Below are 14,425 nucleotides of genomic sequence, written 5' to 3' on the forward strand. Positions count from 1 at the left end.
TGCCGATTGTCTTTTTTTATTTCCTCAAAGAGGTAGTAAAACATTTGTTTAATAGTATGTGATTTAATAACTACGGCACCAATCCCGAATAGCGCCCCCTATGGACTGCGACTCATTGAAACGACGATTACAACGCCGTGCATTCGCCTGCAATGAAAAAGAAAGTGAACAAAAAAAAATGAGTGACAACATAATTGTGGTTGTGGCGACTTTGAGTGCGAAGATATCATCGTATGAGCAAGACGAAAGAGTCTAAATATTGGCGGTTCCTTCGTTATCGATGATATGCTGGGCAAATTATAGTATTGCTAATTTTGTGTAGCTTGAAAACCATGATCATTGGGAGAACTGTTTTAATAAAATCTGCGTGGAAATGCACTGGAGAACAACTTGAATTCTTACCGCTATTGAAATATTCACAAATAAAGTCCTTCTTTCTAAAAGAACAGTAGTCATCGTCCAACAGCCAGTTTTTTCTTTTCCTTCAAGATAAATAAACGAAAAATCAGAAAAAAAGTTAACATTATATATAACATAGTTAGTTATATTACTGTACTATGAAGTGTGATTGCAGTTGGGATCATTTTGGTCCGAACGCGAAGGGTGTCACGGATCGTATATTCGATGACACGCGCTTAGCTGCTTTATCAAATACGACGTATTTGTCACGGTCTTATTGTATTCGATATTGCAGGGCGATAATCGTCGCATCACGCATGTCAGGCATGTGCAACATTTGTGTTGGTAATTGATTGATTTACCCACGATCCGATACGCCCTCTCAGTGGCAAGCACCAACGAGAGATGGGATCTTGACATGGTAGGCACTGAATACGTTGATGTGGTTTATTCATTCCGGGAAGGAATTAACTAGTTAAATCACGTGTTCTTCGCAACACTCAACATATCTCGCGTGTGCGTGGCGCGACGACCACACCCCTTAAAGATAACTTTACTGTTCATCATGTAAATAATAGTATGACAATGTATAAATAATCATGGTTTCAGTATTTTATTTGTTATGCTGTTTTTTCTGAACCAAATGCATACAATATAATGCCAGAACTTGATTCAGTATCACTTCAGAAACAACTGTGAAAATGTCAGTTCGCATCATATAGATGCGCATGCGTAAATAATGAACAGATATATCCGTCAGTTTCTTTTTCCCGCTCGCTATCGCAATATTTGAAATATCTAAAGAGAAAAAGAAGTTTCTGCTCACCACATCTGCACGCAGTCTTGTCCATGACAGGCGTCTTTGTTCATGTTGTTGTTCGGATTCGACGCAGACCAAAGTTTGAAATCATCAACTTGAAGAGGCGTTCCGTCCACCCATTCGTATAACCCCTCCATCGATCTGTCATTGAGTCCGATCCACATGCCTGTCTTAACATCATCATTAATCTCTGGCGTGCCCAAAATCTGACTCTTAATGAATTCGAAGGTTTCTGTGTCCTGTATGGTCGCCAGCTGACCACCATTTTCCTCGCACTTAATTTGCGCGTCTTCCCACAGTAGAGGGCGTGTGTGAAACTCGAAGAGACGACCGTCGGTCGGATGACACACTGTGAATACATATGACAAGGGTCAATAAGATAGAAAAAACGTTTAGGCCCAGAAATAGAAAAAAAATTCTATTTGTTTTAAAAAAATGACATTCACTCCCGAGCACGCCACCAACGACAGTAGTTAGTCGAAGCTTGGAGAATGTATGCATCCAAGCCAAATAACTAAATGATCACTAAGTACATCCTAGGGGCTATTTCTTTAAATAATACAAATATGTTTGTTTTGTCATATTAATAAAAACAACTAAACGTGTCTTTTTAAATACATGTAGACCATTCTTTAGAAAAAAAATGTATATGACAGTTTGCCTCAATCTGTTGGATTCTACAATGATAAATGAATTTGCCCCGGATTGTGCCCCACACATATATTACATTTTGGAATGAAAGTCAGTTCCACATTCATAGCGCCGCAGTCGTTACTCCGCGTCTTCTTGGGCATGGGTCCCATACGTGAAATCGTGATAAAAGGGAATCATAGCAAATTTTGTAGAAAAAGGCCCACAAGTAACGAAAATAAGCACAAGTGGAGCAATGAATTATGGAAGGCCGAGTGTTGCAATTTACATTCATATTTATAAATGACATATCTATATGCGTAAAACCACCATTTATATTCATAAAAACATTTGTATTCATAATCCATTAGTACACAGATTTATCCTGGTTTCCCAATATCCAGGGGCAACATGCTTAGCTGTGATTTCGCGGCTCATTCCGAATAGACTTTGTCTTGTCAATGTACACTACAGCGTCGGGGTATATCCTGAACCCTTACGTCCTTCTATCTATATTACGATGAATCAGTGAGGAAAATGATCAAGAAATACTGGACGTACGAACATATTGATGTGTGTGATTTTGTGCTATCAAGGTAGAAGACTACCTAGAATTTATTTATTTTAAAATAAATTCTACTTCCGGGCAATATCTGCATAATGACTTCAAAAAAGTTGGGGGTCTAGCCTAATTTTCGAGAAAATGATGGTTGTGTCATGATTTATATTTTCATGTATTTCGGTGAGGCCGCTTTTTGCAGTTATAGCGATATTCCAATGGTGACCCCTGGATAATCCACACCTGCTCGTAACTTGTCATGATCAGGTCCATTCGTATGTTAGGGAATTAGTGATTGGAACAACTGGCTGATATAATGGTCGACTATAAAGTGTTGTTTTAGCCCTTGTGGCGACGATAAGTATGAGAGTTATATCCCGGCATTGGGGGCAATTAATCTGACATTATGGCGTGTTGAGTTCTTTGCGTGATTGGCTATATGTGTGGAGGCCACGCCTTAGAGTCTTTTAACTTCTCTGTAATTGGTTAACAGTTGGAATGTGAATAAAGCCGATCTCAGAGTTGTGGCAAGCTCTACAACGCGGCTGAGACCAAATGTGGAACGATTCGATTCTCTGTGTGTCTTTGTTCGATAGAAAGGAGGAGCATTCCCCGAACTTGTTACCTCTGACGTGAATGTTTAATAACACTCATTTAATCTTTCACAGTTGTATTTTAGTGGATAGTTGGCATTTTGGCAGTGTTATAACGCATTTACGATAGGTTCCTATGGTAGACATTATGCCATATCTCAAATTGTAGTCTGGTAACCTAGGCTGAAAAAAATCATATAATGTGAATGATGGTGTTTTAAAAGGTGTCAAAAAATGCACACTGCTCTATGGAATTTTTCAAAAAAATTACGATTTTTGAAAAATATTAGGACAAGTTCCTCAAAATACGCAATAAACAAGGCTCATTTCCGACCAAAGTTCTGATCGTGTTTCGCGATATCACATGACGCGTGCATGGTATCATAAATCCTTATAATGTTATTTTCTGCAATGCCCTATCTTGCACATAAATACTTACACTCATATATTTAAAGGGCGGTAGTTGTCGCGCCACGCATGCTCGAGATATATGGGTCTCATATAAACAAAGATGGCGACTTTGTCTGTTGCGCAGATCAACGAGTACAAACTGAGACGTTACCAAGCTTTAATTAAATATTTTTTAGGTGATTGGAAGCTATCGAAGGAGTCGCCGGCGGTAATTATTGCAAGATGCGCCCAGGTCAAACGAATAGCGCCACCTGTGTTGACACAAAGTGGAAATACTGTAAAATGACTAATTTTCACTGGGTTTAAATTTCACTGATTTACCATTTCGGGCATATTCAGTGGGTTTTAAATTCACGGTTTCGTCATTTAGATAATGTGTTCTATGCTAAATTTTACATATTCACTGTGTTTTAATTTAGCGCATTTTTCCAGTCAGCGAAATAAGCTAAATTAAAACCCAGTGAATAATTACCCCCTTTACAGTAGTTCTGACCATTTTTCCCATAGTTCCACGCGCGGTGTGTGTCAGATCGGTTGGTTTGCGGCGATCTGCGTGTCAATGAAAATCAATGTCAACACAAAAAATCAACACAAATGTCGCACATGCGCAGCGCGTCGATCAACGCCCTTTAATACACGGTACACGATACTATTACAAAACTGGACTGGATCACAGAATGCACCAACATGATACGTCGGCAGGTGTCATTCCTCGACACCTGGCATCTCAGACCACTAAAGAAGTCTTTAGTGATCTGAGCTGACACTGTATCACTTTGGGTCTGGTTCTTCAAGACCGGTGAAGGTATTAAATTCAACATATTACATCTATTTTATTTATTGTTCACAATCGATGTGGGTAGACGTCTAAATAATGTCAAATCAGGTCAGGCGTTTTGTGTGATTTACCTTATATACTTCAAGTTGGCATGGCAACGCACTTTATCGTGTTCCCGAGACTTGGTTATTTTTGATTAAAAGTCTGTACTCTATGCCATATATCCGCCATTTTCTGAATGAAGGACTGGAACACCATCCACCTACCGTTAGTCACCCATTTCTGACAGTACGATGCATTATAGTTCACGACATTACTATGAATGCGCAGTGCTATGACGCATCTTCGCATAGTAGGTATACTACACAATATTATCGTACATTTTGACATATGTTGTCCATAGCTCAATTTAAGGTGGATCGTGGAAATGGACAAGGTAGAATTTGATGCGTCGAAAAAAACACGTTGCTCTCTGATTGGTCTGACAATGAGGTGTTACTCTCCGATTTCACGGCGGTAGATTTTCATATATTTCAGTATTATTGTAGTAGCGATGAAAAACCGGAAACTTACAAATTAATTCAAAATAGTTAGATTGATTTATTTACATTTTGACTCCATGTCATCTTCTGCCATTTTTAGAGGTCGGTGGTCGTCGCGCGACATTATGTGTTGATGAACATTGATTTTCCCACAATCCACTGCGCTGTTCTATGGAAAACACGAGTACGATTTTTGACCAGGTCAACCTGGTCGCGATTTGCAATAATTATCGCCGATAACTCCTTCGACACCTTCCAATTGCCAAAAAGAAATTTCCTAATTAAAACTTGGTAACGTCTCAATTTGTACTTGTTTATCTGCCCAACAGCCAGGCGCACGATCATGTGGTTTTACGAATACAGATTAATAGCTTACCAATACGTGACGAATGGTGATTTTACAAGTACAAATGAAAACTTTTAATACACATAGAAATGATGGGGTTTCAAGCATACATTTGGAGATAATATAAATGGAGATTTTACGAATACAACTAGAGATTTCACAAATATAAATGGGGATTTTACGAATGCAACTAGAGATTTCACAAATATAAATGGAGATTTTACGAATACAACTAGAGATTTCACAAATATAAATGGAGATTTTACGAATACAAATAGGGGTTTTACGAATACAACTAGATATTTCACAAATACAAATGGGGGTTTTACGAATACAACTAGAGATTTTACAAATACAAATGGGGGTTTTACGAATACAACTAGAGATTTCACAAGTACAAATGGGGGTTTTACGAATACAAATGGAGATTTTACGAATAGAAATATGTCATTTATAAATATGAATTTCAATTCTCGCACATAAATATTTTTTAATGAGTATTGGAACACTCGGCCTTCTATTATGAACCCACGGCTATATGCGTCACTGACTGCTCGAAGCATTGCGTTCAGCCTTTGCTGTGTTAGATGAGTTGACACACTCGCCCTAAATTACGAACAAAATGACGAGTCAGCTTACCTTGATGTGCAGCTCGACTCTGTAGGTAAAAATACAGGTACAACAGTTAAGACATTGTATGAAATTTGTTCAGAATTTCGAAATTACGCTATTATTTGATCAGAACATTTCGAATGGAGTGATTCATTTATTGGCGGATGTAGACCCCTTTCCATCCGTGTGTGACGCTGCATTGGAACCATTCTTTTCGAACTATTTTCACAGTTCATCAACTGTTATTGAAAATATTTTCTTTTTTTCAGATACTAGTAACATGTTTATATCATTTTAATATTGCATCTTAAAACAAAGGGGTGTGATTTATCGAAAAATAAAAACATTGTTTTGTCGACAATCATGGCAGAATTCGTCAAATGCAATAATGAAAACGCCAGTGCGCGCGCATCGAATTAAAGTCACATATAGAAAACTACGTATAGAAATTTCCTTGATATTGCACACTTGGCTTGCGACAATTACCAACTACCTGAATTACTCGTATCCTCGGGGGCGGAGCTACGTCACGGACGCTCTACGTTGCTAAGACGCGCACCACTGTACCACGTATTTCTATGGGTTTTGTACGCGCTGCTGTGGAACGCCGGTGGAGCCGGTGAAAACTCGAGAAAACAACACAAACTCAACTTTGAAGTAATCCTGAACAACCAAATTCATATATGTTACACACGTAGGGTTAATCTTGTTACACTGTTCAGGGGACTCTCAACAACTATCGCAAAGTACCGTTTTCTGCGGGTTTTGGGTCTTTGTTTTCACCGCCGCGGGCATCCTGCGTAACAAGGGTCACGCGCCATCCTCCGGTAACCCTTGCCACCACAAGCGGTGATTTTATCAAGAATCGTGATAAATAAATACGTTCTTGCATTAATTGAACTGGAAAATGTATCAAAATGATTCAAATACTTCATAAAGTAGTTGGTTTAAATAAATATAGTAAAAGTATTATGTTTTACCGTGCTTTGTGGACGTAAATGGCTATTTTGATAAAGGACTACATTTTTGTGGATTGATTACAAGGCGTAAATAGTTTCCCGGGAGATTTAAAAATGGCAGCCTCCGATCCGATTGTGAAATCATGCAATGATGCCTTGAACCCCAACATGTAGGTAAGTGTTAATTTGGAGAACTTTACCATTGTTTATTCACCACAGAGACTATTCAGGGGACAAGCCGTAGATTTTGTGTGTTTATCCTTAGACAACTAATAAATTTATTTGTTGTCTGAGGTTTATCATCGGTTGCTAGGTCGTTCTTCTATAGTAAAATATTAATCGTCACCGTTGTTTTGCTGCTCACTGTTCTGCGGTTATGGAATGCCCCCTTATATAATAAAATTTTCATACAAGGAAAACAAATTACTAGTGGTGGTCGGTGAATCACGGTTTTTAGTAACCGTGGGTGAATAAATAATTTGTGTCTCAGAAGTATTGAGCAAGGTGCATTTTAGATTATGTCTTTTAAATGAGCTAATATAAACAATTAGATCTAATTTTTTTACAATTTATTTTAATAATAATATACTACATTGATATACATAGTGTATATGCTATGCTTTCAAAGTCCACATTTTGGCGATGGCCGTTACAAATTGACACTAATGACACAGGAAATGTTTTATTAAAAACAAAAATAAGAGAAAAAAAGATAGATAGTTACAGCTATTAACACTTTAATCAAAATAAAAGTTATACCTACCTACCGGTACATTAATTTCAGTGTTTCCATAAACAACACTATTTTATTTGTCCTATACAAAATGTACCCACTGTCAATGCAGCATGTCCAAGTGTGCTGCTTGACAATATAAATTTGACATTGATCATGTAAATATTATAAGGATTAAAATTATAATAAGATACTAATTTAGATTTATTTTTATCTAGGCTTCTGCTATTGTTGAAATAGATTCAGTCACAATGCGCACTATAGCTGCTACATGTATGTCATTCTAATTTTAGTGGGCAAAATAACTTTCACAGTTTCTGGTTGTTGTTGTATTTCATTTTCAAGTATTTCTGTTACAAGTACCATTTTTCATATATTGTATTTTGACTAAACATGTTCATTTTTTTTCGCAGAGTAAAAACATTTTGTAAAACCTACAAAGAGCTGAACACACAACTGTCTTTTTTATTATGGCTCTTTTCATGGCATTGAGTAGCACTCTGACTGCTGTACAGCTGGACCAGTTACCACAGTTACTACAGCTACAAAATATTGCTAAGAATGTTCCTGGCATGCAAGAGAATATAATAATGTATTGCACAACAATATATGTTGTCTGTGTTTGGATTCACAAAAGAGCAGTGCTCCCCAGGGATGTGCCGCACTAATTGTCTTTAAGTCAACTGCCATAATTTAAGTGCACCTCCAATATAATCATACCTGTGTTAAATTTGTAACACCTCTTTTACCTGGGTACTTTACCCCATGAAAAACTCCTGATAATTCGAATCCAATACCATATTTGCTCTATTAGAAACACATATATATATGTGTAAATAAATAAGTGTTTTTGTCTATTGATGAGCTAATACAGTAAATGTGGTTCACAATTAGTAGGTCAAGTAAGATAAGACCAATTTAAAGGGTAGTACTAGTAATTTTCAGTGTGTGAACAAATATTTTTTAATTTTCAACAGATATTTGTCTGCATTGGTGTAAGGCTGAATTTCAATAGTGGTTTACATGTTATGTATAGTCATCTGTATTAATTACACTTTGCATATCAACACAAGTGCGGTTACAACCAGAACAAAGGTCACATGACCAATAATGGTACAAGTATTGATTTAAGGTAGAAGCCTACTCAGCATTTTTTGAGAAAGTTGGTCATAAATCGCATGACCGTGTTCATTGGTTTATTATGTAAAATCGTGGAGCTATTGCCCCATAAAATAGCATTCTTTTGTGTGAACAGTGTCGTATTTTGAGAAACTTGTCCTAATATTTTTCAAAAATCGCTATTTTTAGAACAATTCCATAGAGCGCAATGTTAAGCAAAAATTGCAATTTTCAACACTTTTTAAAACCCAGGTTTTTAAAAAAATTCAGGAAAACAAAAAGTACCCCTCATTAACAATATATTTTTTTTCAGCCTATGTCACCAGCCTACAATTTGAGATATGGCATAATATCTCTGCCATAGGAATCTATGGTAAAAGCACTATAATACTGCCAAAATAGCCACTATTCACTAAAATACAACCATGATTTTCTTGAAAATTAACCTGGTGACCCCCAACTTTTTTTAAGTCAATATATTGCCTAGAAGTACAATTTATTAAAAAATAGATAAATTCTGGGTATTTGAGTAGACTTCTACCTTGAGGGTTGGGAGGGTCAAGGTTTACACTTGAACAAGTGCCTACATTTGGACAACAGTAGTATTTCAAATCATTCGTTTGTTAGACTTTCATAATAAATTTATTTTTATAGTGTATACATGTAATAGAATCCCATTATAAAATTATATGTATACATGTATATCACAAGAATGTTTGCTATACATATATATATATATAGGTTCATTATCCATTCATTAATAAATTAATAATACCACACATTTGCATCAATCAAAGTGCCTCTACTTTATAATCACATTAGCATTAACTTATAAACATGTTAGTATTCCAATTAATACAACAATTTCTTCTTTACAGAATATATATAAATAAGTGCATGTACACATGTCAATTTAAAGATGTTTTCTCAATATGGAAGAGGTCTGTATATCCATGGCCCCTGGTAACCTTTATTAGTCCCCAAATATCAAAAAAATTATTTATAATCCCAAGGTTACAAGTTGTAATTGAACTGTATTTTTATCATAATGATGGTAATTAATAAAGATTGGAATCCTATGTGAAAATTTTCATTGTGTTATGATTTGTTTTTTACTTATACTAATATAATACAATGTTTGAGGCCACTTAAAGCTTATTCGTAGTAAAGTGCTCCAAATATTTACAACTTTATTACTGAAAAAGTAAGATTTCTGACATCCAGACGTGACCAAATTTTCTTAATTTAAAGTCATGGCCTCTAGTTATAGATGTTTTACCATAAATGCTCACTGACTAGACATGCATCAGTATTATAAAGCTACACAGGGGACTTTGTACAGTAACCGTATCTCTAAATAAACAATTTAGCACCCTAGCTTTAAATTTCATTATCATGCAGATAAAGAAATAATTTGTATATAAGTGACATTGCAAGTATTACCAACCTATGGTTTGAAAAAAATGGTAAAACATGAGATATTGATCGTTATGTATATTGTACTTGTATCAGAATCACTATCATTTGAGAGTCAAGTTTTCAATCTTGACACGAGTAATGCCACTCTAGTTAGTAGGTCACATTTGTTGTGAAATGGCGATGAATTAATTCCTTTCAATCCATTACATGATTGTCCAAGGGTTTTCATAAATATCCTTAACTTTTGTAGTTCTTATGTACCTCGAAGTAAAACTTCTTCCGGAACTACATACGTGTGTCTACTGGATTTACAATGGATGAAGAGTGCTTCATTAAAATTGACACAGAACGACATACTGCATCTGCTGACCCTGTTTCACGACCCATGGCTTGTGTAAATTTATTTGGGCCTAGCCGGTGGATTAGCGTCTTGACATTACACACGCCATACTTCTGTCTCAAATCATGTAAAAATACGAACAACAAAGAAATTTAGTTTTTGACAATGCAACAAAAGTAATTATTAATTAAATTAAAAGTTTCACTGTTTTTACGAAAACCAACAAATTATCCGCAATCATGAGTTCAGATATAACATTTCCTAATATTGCTCCACCGATTGCATAACAAAATACTATTAAAAACAAAATAAGGAAATCTTATCTAAATACGATTCTAAGATGGTCGTTATATTATCAGCTTCGGCTTTACGGCTTCCGAGCTTGATATAAAATGATAATCCAGCAGTCGAAAAACTAAAACAGTGAATTACGGTCGTGCCTCCGCTTGTTTGCATTTCTGTGTTTATGTAAATGTAGTTCAGGGTTCAGTGCGCGGAGGAAGATGCGCAGTGACTGTGCGCACAAGTTGTGGTTACAGAGGTCCGTGGGACCGATGGTAGAGAATGCGCCGCGGGTTGCCAGGCGGTGAAAATGCCCGGATGTCCGCCCCCGAGGTAACGTATCCTCGGGGGCGGACATCCGGGCATTTTCTAGTGGTGCGCGTCTTAGCAACGTGGAACGTCTTGTGACGTAGCTCCGCTCCCGAGGATATCCACGTTTATACGTGATACCTCGCATTTATGCAATGGCATTTTTTCTTCAAACATTCTCATAGTCAGTAAATAGAAATGAAACAGGTTACGTTTAAGTGGAAAATGTGGCTTAATAGCATTGTCATAGCCAAAGACAACTGTACACCACGTATTACGTTTAGTAATTACTATAAAACATGAACAAGCAAATTGTAATTTTGCTTCATAATGAAAAGACAACACTCCAGCATTCATATAGTCTCAACTACTTTGATTCTAATGGACCATTCGAAAATAACATGTGTGTTTATAACTCTGGATTGTATATGGATTGTATTTATAAGATGACGATTTTTGGAATCACGTTTATTCAACTGTATATAGAAAATGACATTTTGCAAATATATATATATATATTTATAGATTTAAGCCCTTCTAGCTACAAACCTTCTATTATCGTGATAGGGAAATAATATATCGACTAAATCGACGAAATCTCTGTATAAATGATTCCCCGGGCTGGGCACGGCATCAATCAGTAAACTGTTTGATCAATAATTCGTAGAAGTTCACAGAAATACTGTCGTCACTCGACGTCATTCCGATGGACTCGGGAAATAAGAATGTGATTCGTATAGACAGCAAGTTCAACTTACTTAAAATAGATTGACACGTATAAATATTAGTCAGATAAAGATAAAGATAAACTTATTATATTTCTTTTATCAGTGCATATCATCATTTTACTTCAAACCATAAACGCATTACCGTATTGTCCAAGCATTATTCACGCGCAGTTAAATTCGAACAACAATCATGATAAAAGGTACACTTGGACTTTTATGCTTACCACACGGTTAATACTGTGTCCACACACAATCGCTGACGTCCATACCAATAACAGTACAACACACTTCATATCGCTTGTAGGTAGGGGCTGCTTGTAATTCCTGGAACTCGACTAAACTGTTAATTATATAAACGAACATGAGCTTTTAATATCATCGTCGTCTGATATAGTTTCATCGCAACCTGGCGAGTGACGTCATTCTTTTGATTTTATAATGTAAATTCAATTTAATTACCCCTGAGTTTTTACATTCTGAAATAAAAAAAAACGGCTTGCAATCTTCTTCGTCATGGGATATTAATTTCAGTTCCATTAAAATCGTTCCGACGTGTAAAGTCATTGTCCGCTACAAGGAAGGTATTCGCAATACGGTGTGTATATTTCGTAGGTTACGATCCATATCCTTGTAAACGTATCAGCCACTAGAACAAAACAGGTTACCAGGCAACGATATATCGCCTGGAAACATCTCTATGCACCGACTTTTTAATTACGTTTATGCTGTACCTCACCATATTGTGCGTGGTGATTGACGAGCACTTTGGATGGGTGGGTTGTAAGAAAATGCAAGTTTCAACCCCTATATATACTTCAAGTTGATCAGCTTGTAATAATGAAACTTAATTTGTTAGTTAGATTTTTTAACACCAATAGTGTGTCTAATTCAAGCGACTTGGAAAAATGGGGAAAAAAAGCCAATCTTTAACCCCGGGTCTTTCAGAACGTATCCAGCAAACGCCAAATACGAAGTTCTTATTTCAAGTGCATGCAGCAGGGTAGAGTTCAACGTGTACGTAACTGCGTTATTATTTGAATAGTTACAGAATTTAATCTTAAGTGGATCATTTGAATTAATGAATTTAAGTGATCCATTCTTCTCAGTTTTTCTCTTCTACCTGCAAATCTGAAGAGAATTGCCTGAAATTAGTGTACATATTTGTTTAATATGCACTAGACTGGTATTCGCTTTCTATACCTACTGATAAATGAAACGTTTGGATGCACACCCCGTGCAACACCGAATAATAGACGTGTAACATTTTCCCCACTATACGAGGAACAGAATTGCCAGATTTAGAAAATCCTTTTAAAATGAAGTATTTTTTGTGTAACTTATATTGTTCAATATTTTTCAAAGTAACCGATTTAAAGATTTGTAGCATTATATGTGATCTGTATGTCCAGGCACGTTGTGAAAATTATTATCTCAGAACGAGGAGCAATTAATAACTAGCCTTGTACACATTTTGTATTTTACTATTCTGGATTACTATTTTTGTTGTGCCATGTTTTAAATATACTTTGACATTTACGTGTCCTCCCAAGTCCCACCATGTTTACAGCAAATACTTTATTTATTTTTAATGAAACACAATTATTACAAAGTGCTAAACAATTTTGTTTTGAGTGCTGAACGTCTGTTTTATGCAAATTAGAAGACATAATGATGACGTCACTTGACAGCGACGATGGATTGGATTGGTGCAACTGTCATGGTTTGTTCCTCGTATCCATGGCGATAAAAAGCACAAAAAGGGACCCTGAACCAAGTTCTGTGTGGGTGCGTATGTAACTCAGATGTTACGGATAAAAAAGAATGTCCCATCTTCTTTAAACTGCCATCGCTCATTACAATAATGCTATTAACGTGGTTTCTATGACAACCCCGTCACGGCGCCGAGATCGGAAATGGTGCATTTATTTATATGAAAGAATTTAACGAGAAACAGAACACATTTTTCTTTCCCCAGTGCATAATCCCATAAAAAGATTGTTCAAGGGATACTAAACCCAGTTACAAAAAAAAAAAAAAACATTTCTTCAAAATAAAACATTATATAATACATGGATTTAAGTGTTTGCTGGTAGTTTAGATTTTTAAATTTGTTCTTTTCTACGTTTTTACGCAGTCTGATTCAAGACAAATTTCAAACTGCTGCTTCAAATATATCAAAACATGCAAATTATTGTACGTTGGGTAAAGACAATGTTTATTTGCGTGCATTCATATGTTAGTGGAATGATCACACAACTCCAATATAGTTTAAATCTCGAATAACTGTCTTATTGACCGCATTAATATATTTTATACCAAAGACTGAATTTGAGTTGAATAACAAACAAGTTAGAATATATGCTCATTCTTCCAATAATTATTTTACGAAATATTGGACAATTACTATGTTTTTTCACTATTAATTGACAATTGTAACATTGCCTGGAGACGATTTTTGTGGTTGGTTGTATACAGTCTTATAGGAGATTTACAGTAGAAATATCATCATCAAATGCGTTCGAATGTGTCCATCCAAATACGCATCTAGCCCTCGTAACCACGCAGTTTTAGTAGCCCCCCCCCCCCATTCCACCGTTTCCCCTTGTCTCAAATATTGCAACAACAAAAGGTGGAATATCGGATGTACAATCCATCACAATAAGACAACCATCAAATCAGCCATTCTTCTATCCTCTGTGCTAGCAATACCATATGGTGATGTCATATTGGGCGGTGAAAAGAATTTTTTTTTATTTCTGTTCCTCGTAAAATGTAATTCCACATTACGGTCATAATGTACATATCTCGTAAATACGGTCGTGTTATCTTCCACACAATTGATATAG

The 14,425-nt window shown here is 36.0% G+C and overlaps 1 protein-coding gene across 1 annotated transcript; it reads right to left on the reverse strand.

The window, feature by feature from the left end:
• Nucleotides 1-11,947, reverse strand: LOC100377299 (lectin BRA-3-like). Its single transcript, XM_002742205.4, has 5 exons — nucleotides 11,804-11,947; nucleotides 5,718-5,736; nucleotides 1,226-1,568; nucleotides 403-482; nucleotides 1-147 (listed from the first exon to the last, which is right to left on the reverse strand). The coding sequence occupies exons 1-5, from the start codon at nucleotides 11,870-11,872 to the stop codon at nucleotides 128-130; spliced, it is 531 nt and encodes a 176-aa protein (XP_002742251.1). The 5' UTR covers nucleotides 11,873-11,947; the 3' UTR covers nucleotides 1-127.
• Nucleotides 11,948-14,425: the final 2,478 nt, after the last annotated feature.

This window comes from Saccoglossus kowalevskii, chromosome 6 (assembly GCF_978046115.1).
Source record: "Saccoglossus kowalevskii chromosome 6, keSacKowa6.1, whole genome shotgun sequence".
Taxonomy (NCBI): domain Eukaryota; kingdom Metazoa; phylum Hemichordata; class Enteropneusta; family Harrimaniidae; genus Saccoglossus; species Saccoglossus kowalevskii.